General features: G+C 39.2%; 1 protein-coding gene across 5 annotated transcripts in view; it reads right to left on the bottom strand.

The window, feature by feature from the left end:
- LOC113124736 (protein unc-13 homolog B) overlaps positions 1 to 23,728 on the bottom strand; it is a 54,567-nt gene continuing 30,839 nt past the window's right edge. Inside the window, exons 11-41 of one of the 5 annotated variants that reach the window (XM_026297818.1) lie at positions 18,335 to 18,381; positions 18,126 to 18,204; positions 17,828 to 17,833; positions 17,174 to 17,248; positions 16,805 to 17,024; positions 16,371 to 16,598; positions 16,099 to 16,240; positions 15,733 to 15,902; positions 13,949 to 14,064; positions 13,595 to 13,758; positions 12,895 to 13,045; positions 12,733 to 12,801; positions 12,235 to 12,324; positions 11,972 to 12,109; positions 11,645 to 11,775; positions 11,316 to 11,401; positions 10,359 to 10,485; positions 10,120 to 10,216; positions 9,766 to 9,909; positions 9,165 to 9,242; positions 8,833 to 8,910; positions 4,712 to 4,800; positions 4,448 to 4,594; positions 4,037 to 4,160; positions 3,870 to 3,923; positions 3,665 to 3,742; positions 3,075 to 3,222; positions 2,812 to 2,868; positions 2,485 to 2,577; positions 2,223 to 2,382; positions 1 to 1,900 (exon numbers count right to left, since the gene is read on the bottom strand). In XM_026297818.1, the coding sequence (XP_026153603.1) occupies positions 1,615 to 1,900; positions 2,223 to 2,382; positions 2,485 to 2,577; positions 2,812 to 2,868; positions 3,075 to 3,222; positions 3,665 to 3,742; positions 3,870 to 3,923; positions 4,037 to 4,160; positions 4,448 to 4,594; positions 4,712 to 4,800; positions 8,833 to 8,910; positions 9,165 to 9,242; positions 9,766 to 9,909; positions 10,120 to 10,216; positions 10,359 to 10,485; positions 11,316 to 11,401; positions 11,645 to 11,775; positions 11,972 to 12,109; positions 12,235 to 12,324; positions 12,733 to 12,801; positions 12,895 to 13,045; positions 13,595 to 13,758; positions 13,949 to 14,064; positions 15,733 to 15,902; positions 16,099 to 16,240; positions 16,371 to 16,598; positions 16,805 to 17,024; positions 17,174 to 17,248; positions 17,828 to 17,833; positions 18,126 to 18,204; positions 18,335 to 18,381 (3,672 nt within the window). In that variant the 3' untranslated portion in view covers positions 1 to 1,614. Of the gene's footprint in view, positions 1,901 to 2,222; positions 2,383 to 2,484; positions 2,869 to 3,074; positions 3,223 to 3,664; positions 3,743 to 3,869; positions 3,924 to 4,036; positions 4,161 to 4,447; positions 4,595 to 4,711; positions 4,801 to 8,832; positions 8,911 to 9,164; positions 9,243 to 9,765; positions 9,910 to 10,119; positions 10,217 to 10,358; positions 10,486 to 11,315; positions 11,402 to 11,644; positions 11,776 to 11,971; positions 12,110 to 12,234; positions 12,325 to 12,732; positions 12,802 to 12,894; positions 13,046 to 13,594; positions 13,759 to 13,948; positions 14,065 to 15,732; positions 15,903 to 16,098; positions 16,241 to 16,370; positions 16,599 to 16,804; positions 17,025 to 17,173; positions 17,249 to 17,827; positions 17,834 to 18,125; positions 18,205 to 18,334; positions 18,382 to 23,728 lie in introns of those variants that run through there. The other 4 variants (XM_026297820.1, XM_026297819.1, XM_026297821.1 and 1 more) reach the window with 4 other exon arrangements.

Raw genomic sequence — 23,728 nt, 5'->3', positions numbered from 1 at the left:
GAAATCTAACAAAGAAACGCCAGCTTAGGTACAGTTTGTATATATAGATTAAAAAATCCAAAACAGTAAGGGGCATCACTTTGAAAACTCATTTGACATCATTGTGGGTAAAGAAGTGCTCAATCCTCATTGCTGAGAGCCAAAGACATTACAAAAAAAAAATAAATAAAAAGATACACATTTTAGTTTGTTTTTTCATCAAAGTAAGGCCACTCAGAAGAGTAGAATAAAGCAGAGCAGGAAGATTTTTGTAAACCATAAACAGTTCTAGCCTGAAGTCAGCAACTGAGGAGCAAATGTCTAAATGTTCAGGTCACTTTTTTAAATGTTTGTTAAAAATATAGTTACCTGAAAGTTCAACTTGTAATCCTATACTTCTATAAAGAAACAATTCTAAAAGACAATTATCTTGTTAGTCATTGACACAAGTCAAATTCTAGGTGGTCACTTTATTCTGAAGGTGTATTTCTTATATTGCACAGAAGCTGCTGTTTAGGTGGACAGAGCTAGATAAGCAACTCATTCAGACTGTGCAAAATGTCAAACAATGTTCTGGTAAACATGTCTGTTTTAAGCAGTAAACAACATGTTAAATTTCGGGCTTTGAAAAGCACAGGCAACAATAAAATGTATAAAAAATAAATAAAATTGCCACATGAGCCGAGGATTATTGGAGCTTATAAATAAATATGGCCAAAGCAGGATCCTATAAGCAACACAGTCAAATGTCCACACAGTTTTCATTTTCAAAAGGTTTTGATTTAAGTCATATTGTTGATTTGACCACTCTGCTGTTGTCTTTCCTGGGAAAAAAAAAAGAATGGAAATTTGCTATGTAAAGGCACACTGATCAATCCTTTCAATACTAGTGGGTAAGATTAATGGTTATTACTTTAAGTACCTTCTCTTGAAACATTAGCTATACTATACATGAATAACTTGTAAAATATTTCCTCACCTTCTCCTCCAATCCATTCAACAACTGCTCATCAGTCAGTGATACATCAAACAAAGCCATACAGTAGTTTCACATTTAGTCAGACCATCACAGTGGAGCTACAGGAACAGGGCATTCAAACAACTTCTTTAGGTCACATTCACAGTTTGCAGAGTGTAAGGCATCGAACACATGGCCATGTTTAACGGGATTAGTTGGGGTTATTGCACAACGACTTTGGGAAGGTCTGGGAGCGTGTGTGGCCCTCCAGCAGGGCTTGGCATCATCCCTTGAAGCTATGGCATGTGCCCTTTCAACTGATGAGGGGGGGGGGGTTAAAAAATAAGTTAGGGGTCACTGTCTAGCGAAAGAGCTGGTGAGGGTGAAGGCTGAAGGAACAGGTGTCTATAAGGTTGTGTGCTTAACAGTAGCTCTGTAAATAATGCAAATGAGAAACAGTGAGTGTCTGAAATACCCAGAGGGTGAACATGACAAGATGTTGGTGAGCTTAACAAGGTGCCACCAAACAGTCAACAGCAGCTAAGACACATCAGAGGTCTAAGAAAGAGTCCACATGGCCATCTACAGAAAATATACTCTGCAGACTGTCAAAGAATATGCTTCATGTATTCTGAAATTAGAATACCTTTCATTCTTGCTTTCTCTCTCTGCAGTTCTCATCTCCCCTCCTCGGCTGATCGTGTTTCTGATTTCAGCCTCACAAACTCCTTGGCCACATCATCGCTGGAGCGCTGGGAGAGGATCCGCATGGCGGTGAGGCCAGTGTCGTCCATGTGGATGCGCTGACCCAGGGGGCACCAGCAGGCACAGTTACCTTTCTCCATAATGTCTCTTAATTGTATCACAGCCAAGCCCACCACTCGGTCGGCGCGGCCAAAGCAGTAGTCTTTGACGCAGACTTGCAGCTCGTAGCACTCAAAACCATCCTGGTTTCCCAGAGCGCTATGTTCAGAGAACACAGGGGTTTGTACTTTCAGTTATTCAAGGTTAATAAACGTAAGGCTGCCCTACCCACTTATTTTCTTTCACAGCACATCCTTTAGGTTTGAGCAGCAGCAACACAGAACAGCCGCCCAATAAAAACCAGATTATTGGCTCTAGATTTACTTAAATGTATAAGAGACTAACAGTGAGCCACAATGGAAGCATTACAGATTAACCAGGATGGTAACACTGATAATGTCACAAATGTTTCACAAATGTGTTTTTTCTTTCTTAATGTATAAACAAATACAAAAGTAGGTACAACAGCTGCAGTACTTACAAGTGGAAGGTCTCATTGAACTTGGGAGACCAGCTGTTGTTCTTGGACTTGGTCTGGAATTTGCGTTTCTTATCGCTGAGGTGAGGACCGATCATGGTGATCTCCACAAAGGGCCGGAACATGCCGGATGTCTGCCATTTTAAATCACTGGCTCCCACAACTGAAGTAAGACGTGCAAACACATACACAGAGGTGATGGATCATGTAATAAGATAAGTAAATGTTGCTGACAATGCAAAATTTTCTCAAAACCTAAACCAACCTTTGACAGTAACTTTCCGCTCGCCACTCCCAGGATGAGTGTACAGCTCAATCTGGATAGACACCTCACCTATGGGCTTGTCCACACCTGAACCTAAATGGATGCACACCCAGACACATCAGTGAGCTTTCATTTGGCACAATAATTAAATGAAAAATACATTAAAAAAAAGAAATTTTACTTCACAATGCAATTAGTACGGATAAAAGATGGTTTGGAAAGCTGTGCTGAATTTTCCACTTTAAGGGCTCACAGGGACAAAATGTGCAAAGGAAGAGTGGGTACGGAAGGAGAGGAAGGCTGGCAGATGATTTCAATGAAACCTACCCCTGCTGGGCTGTATTTTTTCATTGGGAGTTAACCTAATACCCTTTCCATTGTTCACTGGCACAAAGGCAGCACAGGAGATAAAGAGAAGACAGCAATAACAGGTCAACAAATTCCAGCATCAAGAACATTTTAAATACACAAAATACAGGTGCAAATCTGGTAGAAAATATCCAGTGTGCCACTGGTCAGTTGGTGCCCTCTCCTGGTCTATTACAAGAAGAGCTTTATTCCTCTGCACTTAATGCAGTAGTCTGAACTACCTTGTGCGTGTTGGGTGGTCACAAAGGTCTTGATGAGTGTGTCTGTGGTCTGCGTGTAGAGGGACAGAGCGTGGCGTAGCGAGGACAGCTCAGGACTCTTCTCCAGGAACGCCTTCTTCAGCCCGTTCCCTCCTGCATGGAAGTATTGCTGTGAAGGAAACAACAAAAGACGATTTTGGAAGTGGGTGTTTCACTTGGTAAAGCAGTGTTCGTTGTCATATAAACACATTCATGCAGGAGCCAGAAACTAGTCAGGAAAATAAGGCTCGTGGCCTAGAGAATTTTTGCCGAGCTTTTCAGTGACGTTTATCATTATGATAATAAAAACTGTCAAGGTATCCATAAGATTCAGGTTGAAAACATCTAGAGTCATTCTTGAATTTTTACAGAATTATCTGGCTAATTTGCTTACTCATATAATTCCTTTATAAGAGGTGCTTTGTGAAGTTCAACCCTAATTTTATCCATTTTAACCTCTCCATAAATACTTGCTTACATAGTGTTTCAGAATACCTGTTTAATGAATGAATAGCTCATTTGACCCATCTGCCCTCCACCCTAATGAAACCATACCCACAGTATAAACTGACCTTGATAGTGTCCAGTGCCACATCCATGACAGCACACTGCCTGGGAGACAGGCTTTTAGCCTCCCCTGCCATGTGATCCTGTACAACCAAGATGACGAGATAGAATAGACACAGTTGCTCTCAGTAAGTCATTTTATTAGTCACTTCTTCAGTCTGGTAACACTGAGCTCCAGCAGAGCATTTAACATGGAGGACATTATGATACCTTAAGTTTGGAGAGCTGACCCAGTTCTTTGGCAGCTGAAAGGATATGTGCTCCCTGAAAAAAGAAAAAAAAAACTGAGCTGCTGCTTTGTTTTGCTTTTCTGCATTTAAAAGGCAAATCAATCTGTAGTATCAACAAATGCTGAAGCAAACAAGCATTAGACTTACAAAGGTATCGTTGCCCTGTGGCAGGACAATGGTCTTCTCCAGGCTACTCATTACGATCCTCCACAGTTCCTTGAGCACACGCTTTAATACAGTCTTCTCACATACAGTCGCAAACAGTGTAAGCCTGAAAACGCAAACAACAAATTAATTCACATGTTAATGAGATGCTTGGACCATAGAAAGTGGGTGTGTTAGAGTGTGTTAACCCCCAATTGGAGATGGTACTGTTGAAAAATAGCTAGTAAGATTTGTACCAAATAATTTCTGCCAGATGATTCAGTCTTTGTGTGACCTTAATTTGGTGTGTAAACGCACATTACATTGAAGAAAACTTGTTTAATAAACAGCGCTGTAGTTAGATTGTGAAAGGGAAGAACAACCTCATCCTCAGATATTAATTAATGCACTTACTTTCCATCCAGGAAATCCATTAGCGGCCGTAACATGTTGTCAGAGTCAGCCTCCACCTGGTTTTTGGTGTTATCATTGAGCGGCCCTTTGATCTGGTACAACAGAGATGCCATCTGTCGCATGCATTCATTGATATGGCTCTGAAAACTGGAAAGAAACAAAAAGATCAGTCATCATGAAAGCACATGAGGTCCCTAAATGAACTTTATTTGTGTGTGTGTGTGTGTGTGTATGTGTGTGTGTGTGTGTGCTCTACATCTGTACCTGTTTCCAAATGTACTGCTGAGCTCATCCAGCACATTGTTCAGCTTCACCTGCAGGTCATTTAATAAGTCACTGGCCTCAGTATCCATCTGCAGAAAGACAGGCAGAGAGAAGCCCAGGAGGGTTTTAGTCTGAATTTGAGGCCCACTTATTGCACATACAGCAGCAGAAAAGAACATTGCAGACATAAAAAAAAAAAAAAAAACTTTCTAAAAGCTTTCACAAAGTTGCAAAATGCAAAGTGTGTGCCAACCTTTTCTTCAAAAATGGAGAACATTTAAATCTTTAACAGGAGTTTCATTTTATATTTTCAGCTTTTGGTTAAAATATTCTAAAAATACACCTGAACCTCTTAAAGTTGCATTTCACTGCAAAAACCAGAAGCTAAAATGACTAGAAGTCGGGTTACATCATGCTATTACGAAAAAAGCACATCAGTCAAGTCTGTCTGTCAAGCTTCATATCTTGTCCTAATACGTCAAAGGGATGAAAACATGTATATCAGGTTGATTGGTGACTCTAAATTGCCCATAGGAGTGAGTGTGAGTGTGTGAGGTTGTTTGTCTCTATGTGGCCCTGTGATGGACTGGTGACCTGTCCAGGGTGGACCCCTGCCTTTCACCCAAAGAGAGCTGGGACAGGCTCCAGCAGATCCCTGTGACCCTGGTTAGGGATAAGGGGGTAGAGATGATGGATGGATGGATGAGAGTCAGACATTGTAATTCAGGCTTCATTCTCATAATTAAAATTCAAACATTCAAAGGGACCACAGTGGGAAAGAATGTATATAAAAGAAAGTATATATTTATCGCAATAGATGTGTGGTGAGTCTCACACGCACAGGATGAGGTAACAAACAGGAGCGATCTGTGATTTACATCCAGTAAACTTAACCCAGGTATACTGTGGTATCATCTGAATAAGCAGTGCCTGGAGGGGAGCTGTATGGATGAAGCCATGGTGTGGCTCATTAAGTCAATGATCCAGTGGCCTTTTGATTCATGGCCTGTGAGGGCACCATTAGTGAGGACAGAAGTTTCTGCTATACAGCACAAAGGGAAGGCTTGAGGGGAAGAAAAGGCAGCTAGAGATGGATTGTGCTGTGTTTGTAATGTATATGTTTTGTTTTGCCTGCAAGTATTTCTGTGTGCATGGGGATATTGATATAAATGTGTCTGTATGCCTTGTTTTCTTCAAAACCTTTTTCACCAACATTTGTAACATGGTACAACCCCAGTGAACTCTTTCTGCCCACTAGGAATGTATTTTTTATATTAAGTAGAAAACTACAGACAATGAATGGCCATTACACAAAGTACCGTGGCAGTATGTAACAACGGGAGCATCCATCTTTGTGTGGTAGGATTGATTGGAGATATTTTAAAAATACTGATTAAAAATGAAACTGTCCTATTCTGTTCACCCACTTAATGATCAGGCTAAAATAAAGGCTAGAAAATGTTCCAACACCAGGTTTCACTGTAAAAGACTTTTAAATTAAAAATTTCAAGAATACCAAAAATACTCTGCATTTTTAACAACATACCCACCTTCTCCTTGTCAGTCTATTGCAAACAAAAGAAATGAAAAAGAAAATAGTAATTAAATAAACGGTAAAACAGAAAATTCAGAAATAAGAGTTGGTTAAGGGAAAACGAGTGACCATTCAAGGAGAATTCCACTGAATGAAGGTGAAAGTTCGAGGTGGAAACCAGGTGACAATAACAACTAACAACTGCACACAAACTCCACTCCGACTGTGATGTTGCTGGGAGTAGGTAGGTAAACAACACACAAGTGACTTGGACTCCAAGCACAATGTGACAGGATCAAATCATTTCAGACTACAACAAACCTCAGCAACAGTTTTCTCCCATTCCTCCCCTACTTCCTCCTCATCCTCCTCACTCTCCTCAAACTAGCAGTGACAATGAAAAGATGACAATTAGTTTAGGTCTCCCTGCCACTCTTACCACAGCTACATTCAACAAGACTCTTTAAGCTCTTTGTAGTGAGCTCACTAGTGTTATTTCTAAAACCATATAAGCAATAAATTACTTTAAAAAGCAGTGAGATGAACACATGAGTATATGCAGTCATGTATCACAAAACATGTATGCATATACAGTGAACTTGCCTGCCATGCTGGCATTCTGTTGTTGTGCTAGAAGAGAAGGGAAAAACATGACTGGGACACCCTTCTTCCCAAAAAATATTTTTTTGTTGTCGATCATGGCATGCAGAGGCAAAACACAGTAACTGCATATTTGGTCAAATCTGAGTTACAACTTGATTTAGATTTATTGAGACCTGTTTTAAGAGATCTACACATATATAGTCACTGATTTCTGCTTTTGCAGTGCAGAATTTCTCTCTTACTGACATGGTATTACCTCAACTGGAAGAGACTGCTTGAGGAGGAAATTCTACAAACTTTGACTAAAAAAAAAAAAACTCGATAATTATAATGTAGAAAAACTCCAAAATATATACATACCACAGTGTTACCCAATCCTTCATCATTAAATCCCATTTTTTTGCTTTCTTTTGCCTTCTCTCTATTTTGAGAAGCAACACACTCTACACACATTTAACTAATCTGCTAAGATGTATATAGAATATATTGTTTGCAAACCATAAACCTCAACAATAAAGGGTCAGATCATCCAGGTTCAAGCATTCCAAGAGAAAAGAAAAGGTATGAACTCCAACTCAAATGTTGTTGCATGTGCAACTGGCAACAGAAGGAAAATTCCACCATGAATTGCTCTTACACTGCTGTTGATCATCAATCCATAGTGTTTCTGAGGGCATTTGTGTCACAGTGTTTTCAAAGATCTTGGCATACTATTGATAGAGTTGCATTATGTGATGGAGTGCAATGAAAGTAAGTACGACTTGCTCTTACACACAAAATGTGATTACTTGTCAATGCAGTGTACTCAGGTGCAGTGCAGCTAGTCTCTGGGGCCATTAATGTACTTGCAAAAATAAAGACTGAGACGCTCTTTGATATATCTGCTGTTTCTTTTTTAAGACATAATGATGGATGCCTAATTATCCATAAGCATAGCACTCAATAATATTGGGCCACAATGTGAATAATACACAAACTAATAGCAAAACATTACACCGGGTTTTACTGCCAGCTAGTTACATTCTACACTGCTACAATGAACAGGACCCACCGGAGCCTTTGCTTCCTCATCCTCAGTTATGACCTGCTGTCCAAACCAGAGGAAGAGGAAACTTATCAATATAGTGGAATACTATAAGTATTTAAAGATATAGGTTCACATGCACAAACGTGTGCCTGTTTTGGCCTTGATCCAGCTTTGATGGAGACCTACCTCATTCCTTCCTGCCTCTTCCTCCTCATCGTCTTCCAACAATTCATTTTGCTTTAATTGTAAAGCGACACAGTGGTTGAGACTTTAGCTGCAGTGATCAACAGCTACAGTATAGTCCTACAACCAATCAAACACCACTACAACTACTTCACCACAGCTACAATAAATGATAAAGCATTAAAGCATAGCAGGGGTTCAAGGGAGAGTGAGCTCAGAGCTGACAGAGAAGCTATTGACCGTTAACTGTAACTATAGTTAGGACACAAACACAGAGGACATAAATAATTTCTCTGTCTCAAAATTCACTAGTCTATTAGTGAGTGGACTAATTTCAGTGTTAGGCAGTACTAATCTACTTTAGCTGACAGCATCACATCAGACAGTGGAATAGCGTATAGACCTTTCTAAAAAACCTTGTGGAAATATAGCATAAAAGAATAGCAAATATAAATAGCATAATATATGCAGTACATTATATGCAATACAGAATAAAGTATTAAAGTAAGCATTCAAATCTGACACTACCACTCATCTACTTTACAAGGTCTCCCCACTACAACTGCTGGACATACCCGTGCTTCCTCTGTTGCAATCTGATACACAGGAAACACACAAATACAACTGAAGAATGTGAACATCTAGTTGTCTAGTCTGTTTTTCTCAGTGACATTAACAGTATCATACTTGACATTTTCCCCATTCATTATGACAACATGGGACATTAAATACATTTTCCTTCCTTCGCATCCACACATTAATTTTCCAACTTACCTGCTTGGCGCCCATTGACTCAAACATCTTCTCCAGCTGGATTCGTAACTGCTGCACATTATTCATCAGAACACAGGGCTACAAGAGGACACAGAAAGAGGAGATAAAGTATTTGTTTCACACACAAAATACACATATTAGTTATGATATAGTTAATTATTCATCTAAACATTACAAAGCAATTAAAGTGCAGTTAACCTTGTAATAATGGACCCATTGGTAGTGCTGTATTAATCATTTTGTATGGTCCACAGCAGAGAACAATCATACATTTTCAACATCATGGTTTTGATTTTAAAATGATCTAACATTAAACACAATTGACAACTTACAATCTTCTCCTTCTCAATGTATGATGGAAAATTCTTGGTCAGAATGGAACTGTACTGCAAAAGGACTTTAGCAATAGTCTGTAAAAATGAAGATGAACAGAGACATTAAAACATGGAACAAGGGATATAGTTATTCCAGACAGTTTAAAATCCAATTATTTATTTCCAATAAAACTATTCCAAGCATTTACAGAGTGGAATATATTACACCATAGGGGAGCATGTCTGAAATATAATCTTGAATGAATATTAGAAACATTCCCAGTTGTCAAATAATATATTCTCTGCCTTGCAGGAAAACAAATCCCAAAACATAAAAATCTGCAGTCCTTCTGTCCCCAAGGAGGAGGGTATTAAACCCAATTCAATATTTCTTTTTAATGAGAAAGTATCAAACGTCCTGCACAAAGACTTCTAGGCAATGCTGTAGCTGTCCTGTCTCCCTCATATGTGTTATCTGGCATTAGAATAAAATACATATAGTCAAAATGAGCACTGAGTTTTAGTCCCATATCCAGACCGGGTTTCATATAGTCTGTTACTCATCAAACACAGTAACAACATGAGAGCAGGTTTAATTTCATCATTCATTGTGCGTTACCTTGGAGAACCGGCGACTGTACTGAGCCATGACGTTAGGGTCAGGACATTCTAGTTTCTTAATGATCTCAAAGCTCTGGTTCAGCTGGGTGAAAATGTCCACCACAGAGCAGGAGAACAGAGCATGCTCAGATGTTTGTTGGAACTGGGATGACATAGGAGGCAAGTAGAAAAAAAACACACGCACACAAAAAAAACATAAACACGCCTTTGTTATTCACATTCATAATGCATGTATTTAAAATGTGTGTGGCTATAAAGGTGGGCTGGAGTCATTTTTATTTCAAGTGTCTACCAAAACAATACTATGTTGGCAGAAGTTACACTTCATCAAATGTCCTCTTAATTTGCTTACTCCATCTTTTTTGTCTCTCTCCAGTGCTCCATGCATGAACTCCATAGATACATCCTCATTTTCATCCAACCATTGCAGCACAAACTGTAGGAACCATCTACAAGGAAAATAAAGATTAGCAGTTTTAAGCATGTTAAAAAAATATATTTTTTTGAGTTTTATAAAGTTTTACTGGCATTGTATCTTAAACCAATTTTAATATTGCCATACCCATGACTGAACACATCACATGCACTTACGATGGGTAGTCAGGAACAACACCCTTAAAGTTTGGTAGCTCCTTGACATATTCATTGTAGAGCCACTTGACCTTAAAGTGCAGGTTCATGTAGTCGGTGCTCTTACAAAGTCTGTGCTTCTCATGCTCTGCAGATACAAAGACATGAAGAGTCTGTGACGTTTCTGATGACTTTGTGTCATCGAGGTGGAAAGGATCTTAACCCCCACTGACATCTTTGTTACTTGTCTTGCCCCCTCCTTCCAATAAATGAAGACCAGGCAAGACACACACATACTATAATAGGATTAATCAAAGCTTGAGAGTTAAGGGACAGTACAAGTCAGGGGATCATCGATCATCGATTACACAAGTTTAGATATAATTGTAAGCTCATATACAAGAACAATAACTGCAATGAGATCATGTAATAACAGTGAAGTATAACATGATATAAATACATGTAATCATGCACTTTGAATATACCCTTCTTTGCTTACTGAACACCTAATACCTAACATCATCTTAAGATAAATGGGCTCAAGTTACGTAAAAATGTTTGAAAGTAGAATAATATAATTCACCTCAAAACTAGGTAGTTCAACATGACCTACTAAAAACTATTACAACTACTCTCAAGGTGCACTGATAGAGCAAAATCTGCTAGGACTCGATGCATGTCTGACATGTTTTCCATCATTTTTTATGTTAATGCAAAATTAAAATGAAGAGGCAGCTACTTTCTTCTGCGAAAGATATATTTCACAGTTATAGTCTGTGTATAACATCTTGAGGATCAGGGTTGGCATTAAAGCTGTCTGCCACTGGGGACGGGAAGTGCTGTAGTGCAGCTGAGAAAAAAAGCTGTGGAAGAAGCTAAATAGAAACACCTTTCTCTTGAAGAGATCATTTTTTAAAATTTCTCTTTTATTTATACAGCAAAGCAAGATATCTGGAAAACAGGTACATGAAGACTTACCTTCCAGAGCATATTTCATGTCTTGGGCAAACAGCGTCCACATGACATCTGCTGACACCTTTCCTACATTCAGTTCTTGAGGAAACCTGGTGGAAAGAGTGATTATTTTTTACAAACCTATGAATAATTAAAATAAAAATGTGAATTCTACTAAATTATGAGACCAACAGGAAGAGGAAAAATATGCCAGCCTATCATGACTGACTTAGTTAGTTCAACTAGTTTAGTTGAACTAAATAATTAAACTCCTCTGACTCTCAGAGTCCAAGCCGTATATATGTTCCCACTGATTAAACAGATAAAGACAGAAGTTTTTTCCAATCACTAACTGGTTGAGCACAGGTGTGTAGGAGTTTCTGTCCTCTTCGATGATGGAGACGATAAGCATGATGAGCTTAGGCCAGAAGTCTAAGTTCTTAATACTTGGACCCTGTTCCTCTAAAGGAAGCTCTTCCTTGGTCTGGATTAGAAGAGAAAACAGTCAGTTAGCTTTATGTTTCTTATAGTGGACACAGAATCACAGTAATGCCTCGCAGTCAGGCTAGAGGAAGTTGTTTGTACAGCTAACTAGACACCACCACGGATATTCCCCCCCGTCTCAGTTTGCTTACACAGGTTCAAGCTGGTTTGTACAGTTGGATAATTATGTGACTCACTGTGTCCACAGGCTGGTACTGTCTGCTGTACAGCTCATGGCAGTTATTGAAGATGTAGTCGTATGTAGAGTTGAGACATGCCTTGACACAGTCCCTCACAACTTGGCTGGCTCTAGGCGGAGACTGTAATTCCTGGACCTGAACACCACATGGCAGTAGATAATATCAAAGCAGAAATTGGCATATTCCAGTCATAAACAAGATGAAAAAATGAATTCTCTTAATACTCAGGTGGGGACAACACATGAAACACTGTGAGCTACCTTCATCCTGAAGAAGGTGATGCTGGTGAGAAGGTCGACAGTGGATTTCAAGTCCTGTAGGCGATCCTTGCTGCTGGCAGGGAAGTTGTTCTAAAGACATGAAAAGTCATGGCTGTTATCATCTCAAACATTTTGTGTTTGCTGATATTTGTGACTTTGGTGAAGATCAAGTCACATGTTGTGACCAATTTATGCAGAAAACCACAAAACTGCAAACAGTGCCATTACGTTTTCTTGCAATTGCATAGGGCCAGTCTGTTTGTATAGGGCAAGTCAGACATATGAGAAAGAAAGTCACTGTGGATCTGACAAATATTTGACATCAACAGGTTTCTGCTTGTAAAAATTGATTAACATGACTTAAATTTATGAAAACAAGCTATAAATAAACATTATCAGCACTGCAGAAGCAGTATGGCAGTGTGCAGGCAACAATACATAACCTTTGAGAACACAAATTCATGGCAGTAATAGTTTTAAGTACAATCACAAACTTACCCTGTAAGTTGAAAGGTCAATGCGCAAGGAGTTGTGGAGCTGGTCTAACAGCTTAACAAAGCGCTCTTTCTGTATGGTGAAGAAAATTAAAAAATAAGGAAATATTTAGATGTGCAGTACTGTAAATGGAAGAGACAAGACATATAATACAGTAATACAAACCCCAAAATTGGAGGCAGCAAAGCGGTCGGAGGCGGACACATTGGTGGAGGCGGTTGTGTGGGCGTAGAAGGCATTGATATTGGCCAACAGGGTGCTCATCACTGCAGGAACCCCAGGGCACATGTACTTTGATGACAGACAGGCAAAATGCCTGTAAAAAAGCAGCACAAACAAAGCTTGGTAAAGATCTGTGCAGCAGAGTCTCTCTTCCTCCTTTTGTACCTGATCAAACTTAGAAAGCATTTTATTTTCATAGGGAAGGAGTGTGCAAAGTAATCTGGGTGTACAGAATGAATTAGCTGTGCCTTTATATGGTCAGCCAGTGTCCTCTCAAGGGTCTAATATTCACCTAATGATCCTTTTCAGGAATGGTCTTTTGATCTGACCATCAGAAAGCTTGCATGTTTAGACTAAAGAATGGCCCACTGTAGTGTGCTTTCTGTAAATGATGGGCCGAACTAACAGGCATCTGTATGAAGCATGACATTTCATGGACACAAATCAATCTTTTGCCCATTTAAAATTGATTTTCCTTCATTTTGAGGCCAGCAGGGAATGACAACAGTGCTGAGAAGCACTTTGGTATGAGAAGCAAAAGGCTAAAACAGAGGCCACAGAAGAGAAGGGATGAAGAGATGACAAACAAGAAAAGGAGTGATAGAAAGACAGTGTTTATGTCCATATGACATTTCAGACTCACGTCATGGCTTGGTAGATTGACTCAATCCCATATCGCATGGCAAACTCATCCACTACTTCCTGTGCCACATCATCAAAGTAGACTTTCCACCCATCGTCTCCTCGAGCCTCTGGAATTTTCACCACACCTTGGCCAAGCACATCGGTGGAATGGTGAAACAGGTTCTGTAATGGACAGAAATCTTAAGTGTTAATACCATCTGTGGGAAGGAACAGGGAAAACAAGAGAGAAAAATATGTCAAAGTGACAGTGGCTTATATAGATACAAACCAGTTGTCTACACGTCTGTTGAGGATAATGAAGGGTTAAAACCTTTGGGCAAACACAACTAATGTTTTCTGTAGAATCAGTTACCTCATGCAAACAGGTGTACTGCACATGATATGGAGCCACTTTCTCCTCTCCCTTGATCTCCACATTGATTTGGAGGCGAATGGCACCTGACACGGCCGACTTGTCTGTTCTCTTCTCTGTAATTTAACACGAATACAGTCATGCAGTTACACAGCCACATAAATGCTTACATCCGCAAATTATTGATTCATAACTCTAACCCAAATCTGTGACACAGAAGCACATGAAAGCAAGCCTGTTAACACAACTCTAATTACAGACCATAACAGTAACATGGCAGTTCTATTGTAGGGGGTCTGTTTTTCCAGTTTGAAGGCAGCACAGCGCCAACCATGCTAATAGAAGTCCTCCAGCGGATAGTGAGGGAGACAATGGCAGTGGGCTGTGTGGATCTGTGCCTGATCACTGAAGACACTTGAGCCAGAGTTTCTCTAAAGGTTGAGTGCTTGGTGGCTCACCCCTGTTATTTGCACTGACAGGCACATTATTAGGGGTAATTTGTACATGTCAGCAGAGTGGTCGATTTCCGACTGGAGTGCTGCTATTTGATAATCACACATCAGTAGGAGAAAGAGAGAGAGTGAGGAGGGCTAGGGAGAGGTGCTTTGAAGAAGATAGAGAGAATAAAATGCTGGTTAAAATGATTGGAGCATATTACATTGCTTATCATTCATTTAATTTCTAATTCCTGATGAACCTGCTAACTAAAGGAAAAGCTGATGATATTTAAATGCCATTATAAGAAGGATCTTAAACTGAGCATTTCATGTCTCCCAGTGAAAGAGAAACAACAGCAGATTTATAGACACATTCATATTCAGTGCCATGCTGTTCCAGTGTAAGACTTAACACTGATCAGCCACACCATCAAAATCATCTGCCTAATCTTGTCTAGGTCCTTCTGGTGTGACCAAAACAGCTCTGATCCTTTAAAAGACCTCTGCAAATGTTCTCTGGTATCTAACACTAAGACATTAGCTGCAGAGCCTTGGAGTCATGTTGTGAGGTGGAGCCTGCATGAATTGGACATGTTGTTCTAGCACATCCCATCTCTTAGCCAGGCACATGCCACAAAGGTCCTTGGCCTTCCATATAACATAAAGGAAAACAAAATGCATCAGACCTGCCCACCTTCTTCATTTTCCCCTTAAATAAATCATAAGGAGAGTTATTTATATTTTTGAGATCAAAGTCCTAACATATCTTCATACTAAAGGGAATACGTCTGGGGATTATCATGAAAAACATTTTTTTATTTTTTCCTGAAATAGGCACAACAATGGAAATCATTTAAAATTTCATAGAATAGGCTTGCCAGGAAAAGCCAGTGCTGTCATGCAGGTTTGGGGGTTGCACATTACCTGTGTTAAAAAACAAATAAAACAACTCCAGGCAAAACAGATGCAGGTAATGAGGTTCAAACAAGCCACTGACTGAAATGCCTGAAGATAGAACTCCAAACAGAAAATACAAATGCACAGATATGGTGAGACTGTACGACTCATGAGACATAGATCAGTCTTTCATTAAGACAAGAGCACTGCAAACAAATCCATTAACAGGACTATATAAATGAAAAAAAGGAAAAATAAGAAAAAAGAGAAAAAATAACAGACATAGCAGCTCTGTGCCTACCAAATCTGAATAACTGGGTTTGTAAATTTGTGTGTGAGTTACAATCATTTTATTAGGTGTTTAGCACCTAGAATACACAAATAAAACATGTTTTATGTCTCTCTTCATATCCTGTAAAGTCTATACATAGGACAAGACAGCATACTGACCCAGGTTGTACCAGACATCCATCTCTCCACTCAAGGTTCGAACTTCAATAATACTCTGGCCCAGGAAATCATCAGATTCCCTCTTCAGACGCTGCTTCACCCTTGACTTGATGTCATCATCCTCATCCCACACACGCACCTTGATTCGGTCTGAGGAATTGTGGCACTCACTAAAAAATGTATTAAACATAAAAGAATAAGAGTTCTGAGTTGTTGTTTTTTTTAACTTACTTGCCTTAACCTTAAAAAACTGAGTAATTAATCCTACTGATTTACTTTTTTACAGGATACAGGCACTGACACTATTAAACAACAAAATTTTCACATTTACACACATTTTATAACCAAAAATATGTGGAGACTTACAAGTGGAATTTCTCTTCCCAGACAGGATTGAGGTTGCCATAAATGGTCTTAGTTCTCTTCTTGGTCTTGCCCACCTGAACAGTGACATATGGATCACTTGATCCTGTCTTGTCCTTTGCTTGAAGTCCTTGGGCACAGACAACTAACACATTGTTGAGAAAAAACAAAAACACACATCATCACATAGAAGAATCACAAGTTGATACAGCTGATACTGAGGATGAAACTTGTGTCAATTAAATTTTTGTTTTGTTTTTTTGTCAGAGGGATACCTGTGATGGTGATCTTGGCTGACCACTTTGATGTCCCATCCAGAACACTCTGTTTGATAGTCTTCATCTGCTGTGCATGGATAGCTTTGCTGATGACAAACACTTCCCTGATAAGTTCGAAGATTTCTGGTTTGTTCCTTTCCCTGATCTTCATTCTGTCCTTCATGGCCATGATTATATTTTGAGTTCGGTCTTCAGCTCCATGCTTAGAGCTCTTTTCCGCAGCACCTATATGTTTAGCAAAAATGTATACAGATGCAAAATCAACTGAAAAGTAGTAGCAGTGGATACAAGTTGGTAAAGCTATCTGAAATCCACTGTATTCAACAAACTGTTCACGAACTTTAGTGTCTTTCTAGTCTACACCATTTGTGACAACCCATTTTAGATTACTCATGAGCACTTCCTGTAAAAGTTGTCTGGGCAGTACTCACGCTGGAGACAATCAGCATTCAGCAGTTCTTGGCACTTCTCATGGCATTTGACCCCACACTCGGAACAACGCATGCCTTGCCGTGCAATTCCCCACAGCAACCCCTCACACTCATAGCAGTATGTGGGTGTAGTGGCAGTCCACACTTCAAACTTATGTGGTGTAGTGCAGGATATAGGGTAGATGAGGGCCTGCAGTGTTTTCTTGTACACGTGATTTTTCTAAAGAAGGGGAGATTTTTCTCAGTGAAAAGACACTTGGATATCATAAGGGACTTTAGGAATTGCAATCTTTGTTGTGAAAATGATGATATTATCAATCCATAATCTGATGATGTAATCAATCTATAGCATAGAAACGTTATATTCACCAGTTCCTCATCCTTGATTGAGGACCGAGCAGCCATAGCAGATGCAATCCCTGCCTTCCTGGCTTGAATGAGGGACTAAACAGGTGACAAATGAAAGTTACTATTTATTAATCTCATAAACAACCCACAACCAACCACACCCCCAACATATTACTGTGACTATGATGGTCAAAATGGTTAAAAAGGTGACCAGAGTAGTTAAAAGGGTGGTGAGTAGGGTTAATTCTTTTCCCCTTAATGAATTCTTACCAGATTACCAGAAAACCTATGTGAGTATTATTAGTGACACACAACGAGTGAGGAGGAGTTTACTGAAAAGGAAAATGTTACACTAGTCAACAACATAAAACAATAACAGGACAAAGTTACTGTGTCAGTAGTGTATACTACCCATGTGTTTGTGTGATTGCAATGACTTAGCAGATAAAGAAAAATAAACCAAAAGGTGGAGAAGGATTTTTTTTGGATTATTTATTTTATTGATAATATCAAGTAGGAAGAAAAACTACCCATGACCAGAAGGATGCATGCAAATATGTTTGTTAGACAAGAGGTCTGCGATCAAAGAGATCGGCATGCTACAGTTATATATGTTTAAGGCAACTACTGTTTTATTTGTCCTACTTGATATTCTGTACTATTCTATTAACTTACCATAGCCTGACCAAGGAGAGTGAATGCATTCAAGAGAGTTGTGGGGGAATAGTTTTGGGTTTAAGAGAGGAGGAAGAAAAAAATTAGCAATCTGACTTCATATTTGTGTCCATTTGTTGATAACAATGTCATCCAAGCTCAAAGATAAAGTAATAGCTGCAACGTCTGTGGTGCTCTCACAGATATAAAGACACACACCCACAAAGAAAGAACACCACAAACAGGGTGCTATATGATACAGACTGTATTTATATCTATATAGACATGTAGCTGGAAGGAAAAACAGGTTAGTACTGACCACCTCGCTGACCAAGGGGATAGGCTTCTTTTTACGCAAGTCTGGCATGCTGTCAATCCCATACAGACCGGATCCACCACTATGCACAGACAAAAATAGTATAAAAGTGAATAAAGAAGACCATGATCATGTCACAAAAAACACATTAGTAATAACTCATTAAAAAAAATTTAAATAGTGTTTACAGGTGTTATCAATCTGTGACTTACCCTGGTTTGACCCAGGCCTGTCTAGCATTAGGTTCTTCATCTCGAACCTAAAAGGTTTCCAGTGTGAAAATTTAGGCTGACAGATTACCAAAACTAACACAATATAGTATCTTATGAGAAGACAGAAGTAATGGAAAGTTAAATTTGGTTGAGCATCACCTCTCTGTTGTTACAGAACATGCAAAGCCAAACAAAACTGATGATATTTTCAAAACACATTCTAAAATAAATGTTGCTGGACTCATCAAAGTGCACAAGATGTGTAATAGTGTACAACCCCCCAGAAAGCAATTGAAGCTGTTACTGTGGGACTACGAGAGACCACAAGTTCTTTTACTTCTTCCTGTAAGGTCCTTTATCAATACCTGTACATCTGTCCCAAATGACAGGAGTTGAGAGTAGGGATCCCTTTGGAGCTTGATGTCACAATATGAGTATTTGATTTAGTGTTAAGAATACATCTAGAGAAGACATAAACCAGCTGCACTACCATTAACAACCGAAAACAAACTAGGGAATCTTGCTTTATAGCTACAGCAGGAATCAAGACAATAATTAATATATTATTAAACAAAATACCTTAAGCAATGAGAAAAATGTCATGTGTTGAATGACAAAATGAAGGTTTAAATATATATTACATATTTACCCATTTTAGAATCTGGATTATTTGCATGTAGCGCATAATGATTTGGAGTGTACACAGACATTATTTACAGAGAATAAGCAAGACAGGTAATGGGGAAATTTTAACAATTATCCAACAGCAATCACATTCAACAGAAAAATTATAGCTTTAATATGGAGCAATTGATATATAAGTAACCTGGTTATCGTCTCTCCCAAACTCTGCAAAGGGGGAAAAAAAAAATCACAAGCATTAGAAACCCTTTGGAGTAGCTGGAGCAGCAAACTAACTTGAGCATATTTGTAAGTGATTTATAGAAAGGGAACATAATTAATGATTTAATGATGATTAATTACTGACAATTAAAGATCAAGAAGTATTTATAAATTATAATAATTCTATATTTATTTAGTTCTAATGCTACAGACATACATTTACTTAGATCATTCTCTAATTCAGGATTACTTAATTATTATTATTGCAATTGCATGTAATTAAAGAGAAATATTCTAAAAAAATACCTATGATGAACTCATCTTGAGACTGAGACCCTTGAGAGCCATGGGACCCCAGGGACCCCTGAGAAGACTTGGAGTGCCTATGACGGGATTGCCTCTTTTCCCTCAGAATGCGCTGGAAATTAGCAATGCGTTCTCTGTGACTGGGATCAGTAGGCTTCGTTTGGCCAACCTCATCCAGTATGTGGTTCTCCCTAATTGGACTTAACCACCCCTCATCTGTATTAAGAACTGGAACCAGTGGGCTTTCACCCTGTGTTGCTGGAGAAGGGTCTAGTGATTGGTCAAAGTTGGACAGCTGTTCATCAGTTGGACCTTCTTTATCACTTGAAATCTCTATAGAGTGATACTCAGTAGAAGTGCAGGAAGAGTGATTTGTTTCATGGGGGGATGCTTGAAGATGGCATGACAAGTTCTCAGAGGTCTCATCAGAAGCCATGAAGACCGAAGCCTCACTTTTCTCTTTTGGAGTGCCAGATTGAGTGTGACTCTCCATTAGACTAACTTCAGCCTCTGCAGTCTCTGTACTACTGTGCTCTTCTGTGGGTTCAATGCCTTGCCTAATAGGGGATGGAGATGCCTCAGAAGCACTATCATCTTTCACATCTTCAGGGTTGGACACTTCCAAAACTTTTAAAGCCCCTTTCAAAGCTGACCCAAAAGAGATCACAGCCTTGCCAAAATTTGTTGCATCGAAACCTACTTTGGGGGTATTGGGTGTGCCCTGAGAATTATTTTCAGAAACGTCTTCTGCTTCATCTCTGGAGATGCTGTGATCTGTCCACTCCTTGTCCAAACTCTCAGCAGACCCCAGATCAAGAGTGTCACCAGATGATGGACAATCATCACAGGGTGAATGTGGCTCCATGTAGCTATCCTCACAGTCTGTCAACAACACTGTGGAGCAACTCAGGCTCCTGGAGGGCCCACTGTCCAGTTCATTGGCACAGACATCCATGGTGTGATAACCTGAACTACGGGAGTATGGGCAGTTTGCAGCACAGTCACATTCCAGGTTTTCTTCATCAGTTTGTTTAGTGGGGGGACTCCAATCCACCATGCTGCAAGAACTGGAAGGAGAGTTGTAATGGAGTCCAAACAGCAGTGAGAGATGCTCAGAGCTATTGTGTAAAGAATGACCCGGTGTGCTGCTTTGCGTCTCCTCTGTGGCATACCTATCCCACACATCTGGACAGTTCTCTAATTCTTCTCCACCATTTGCACAAGAGCACATGTCCTCCTCACTCCAACCTTCTTCTCTGCTTATACTGTGCTTCATATGAACAGAAGGCCACCTGTTATACTCTGTGTCACCAGAAAGAAAGCCTGTTTCTGGACAGTTGGAACTGTGACAAGATGACAACGAACTGTTGCTTTGGTAGTCTTGGCCACAATGAAGCTCCAGGTAGCAGAGGTCAGTGTTTGTAGTATGTAACATCTGCATGCTTGAATTCTGCTCTTGGTTCTCTCGGTCTGTTTGCTGGTCTGACTGAAGAGCGACTCCCTCATCATGCCACTGATGGGTTGATCTGTTAGATGGTACACATCTTGAATCTTTTCCACAATCTCTGAAATTCAACAATGGACTGGTGTCTCTCCCATGCACAGATGTGATGGCGTTTTGTCTACCCAGGCTTCGTTGCCGTTTTGGGGGTGTTTGAGAACCAGGCCTATGGTGAGGTGCAGCTGAAGCTTCAGAGTACAGCTCACCTATTTCACTAAGCACTGCATCAACACAAGAGGACACTTCATCCACTGAGCCTCTTACAGACGTTAGATACTGCCTCAAGTCAGAAATTTCCTCCTGAATTTTGTTGATGCCTTTCAGCTCTTTCAGGATATGTTCCACTATGTTACTAGAGCTTTGTTCTGCATCTTCATCCTCCACCTTCTTCTTCTCTCCTTCATCGTTGGTCCTTTCAGTGATACTGTGCATAACATCCTCCAGAACCCCAATGCCATCCTGGCAATCAGAACTGCTGTTTTCCCCAGATGTTGTGAGGTCAGCTTTGCTGCTAGCAGCATCTAATGATGACAGATCATGAACAGAGGTATCCTCTGGCCCCTGTAGGCATTTCTGTAATGTTCTGCACAAGCCTTGCCCCACTTTGGGGCTGTGTGATCTCTTCTGCTGGTCTCCCCTCTTGGATGAGAGGGAATGTAGCTCTGAATTGTATGGTTCATCCTGTCCACTGAGGTGTCCTCTGGGGAACATCCCTGAGAAGTGGAACTTTTGTTCAGCTGCTCCTACTCATGGATAAACCACTGCCTAAGTAGCTATCCTTAGGGTTACGTATGTATAAGACAGTATCCTCAGCTTCAAATGCCTGAATGCCTGCACCATGGCAAGAGAAAACTGTAGAATAAGTTATTTTGGTTACCAATCAGCAAATATACCACACACTGATCTGTCTTTGTCATGAAAAGCAACCAAAATTAAACATTAAACCATCACAAAGTGTAGAAATCTCATCTAATCTTTCCTCCTCATGTACATGGCTTTATCTTTTATCAAAAATTAAGGCACTAGACAGTAAGAAAAATGGCGTTTATTCAGAACTAAAAGCGAGAACTGTCTTTGATCAACTGTCAAATTAGTTCACATTTAATTAAAGGAAGTAGTAAACACTAATAAATTTTGACTTATTCTTCTTTAAATGTATTTAAATTCTATTTTTATGAAGGTCCAGAAAGCTTCTTTTATTCAACAAAATATTGCTATAATAGCAGTGCAAGAAAACAGTGAGTTTAGAATACTTCAGCACCCACTAAATCCTATACTTCTATCTGAGGTTACTAAAAAAGTACACTTCTCTGCAACATGCAGAAGTGTGAGAGTGTTGTTTTAACTGACCTTCTCTGAGTGGCAACTTGCAGAATTAACACCATGCTGTTGCTAAGATTTCTGTAATTAGGATTCTTTGGAAAGACAGCACAGTAATTAGATGACAGGTCAATTCTGTCCTCTAAGGCCATGTCATTCTTTCACACCCATACCAGCTGCACAACTTGATAGCTCTGACCCATTGCCTACAGTGTACACATTATTAAATACTTCAAAAATGCAAAAGAAACTCTGATCACATTACTGCATCCAAAATATGTAGCCTGAATATTTGTCAGTGATTACTGCATGTCAACCACAGAAATTCTAATTACAGTGTTTACAATACCGAAAGAGAAGTTAAATTGATAGTTATACTGATGTCCCTATTGCCACCTTCATTTGGTCATAGCATATAAAAGACAAAGCTCATTTTTATCCACTAAAAAGCATGTAGATAATTACATTATGAATCCAGAAAATTATATTATTGTACAAACAACAGCTCCTGCTGACTGCCACTAAAGCTCAAAGACAGGTAAGAGAATAATACTGCTTAAAACTCAACCTGAATAAAGACCTTAAACTGTCTTGACACAGTAAGATTTATTTGTACTAGATAATATAAACGTATTTTGGAATTTGGAGTGTGCAGCACTAATTTTATCAACTACATGAAGTAGCAAATGCTTCTCACTTGTTTCCTTGCTGTAACTCTCCATCAAATTAGGGGTTTCAGCTTTAGCTTTGGAAGGTCTCCTAAAAATGTTTCCTTTAATTACAGCCTTAAACAAGCCAAATGTTGATTTTTTCCATTCTTTGAATGAACAAACTGACTACAATTATTTTGTAAATTTATTTATGACAAAAATGTTTTTTTAACAATGTGCCTTAAGTAAGTTATTCCTAAGACTACTAATTATATTAACCCATTCTTGCCCTGGAGGTCTCTAATAAACACTTTAAGCAATGAAGGTGTGCGTTAGCCTGATAAGAGTTTTGTAAGAAAAAAAATGATAACTAAGCATATAAGAATAGAAGTTCCCTCCTCATTACTGAATTTGAAACAAAGTTGTCAGCTAAACCGAATCAGCCTATACAAAATTAGCAGTGAATATTTTACTTACAAATCAAATATAAGTTTTAATCTTTTTAATCTTATTTAATCCTCTAAAAGTTCATATGAACAGTAATTTCTGCCTTACATACATTTTTCGTTAAAACATTACATACCAAATAATCCTGAAAAGCCAATTTAGCGACAGTTTTGATGGGGCACTGTTCCTTTCACACGTGCAGTCTAATTCAAAGTCAGGCCCATTTTCCTGGTCAGTCATAGTAATCAATAGTAATTTTCTGTCATTTTTAAATGGTCTGCGGCCTGGATAAAAAAAACAAAGACAGTTTCCCTGTATTTGAAATGT

The sequence above is a fragment of the Mastacembelus armatus genome, chromosome 12, assembly GCF_900324485.2.
Source record: "Mastacembelus armatus chromosome 12, fMasArm1.2, whole genome shotgun sequence".
Classification (NCBI taxonomy): domain Eukaryota; kingdom Metazoa; phylum Chordata; class Actinopteri; order Synbranchiformes; family Mastacembelidae; genus Mastacembelus; species Mastacembelus armatus.
The sequence above is the reverse complement of the archived record's forward strand: the minus strand, read 5'-3'. Positions and strand labels throughout refer to the sequence as shown.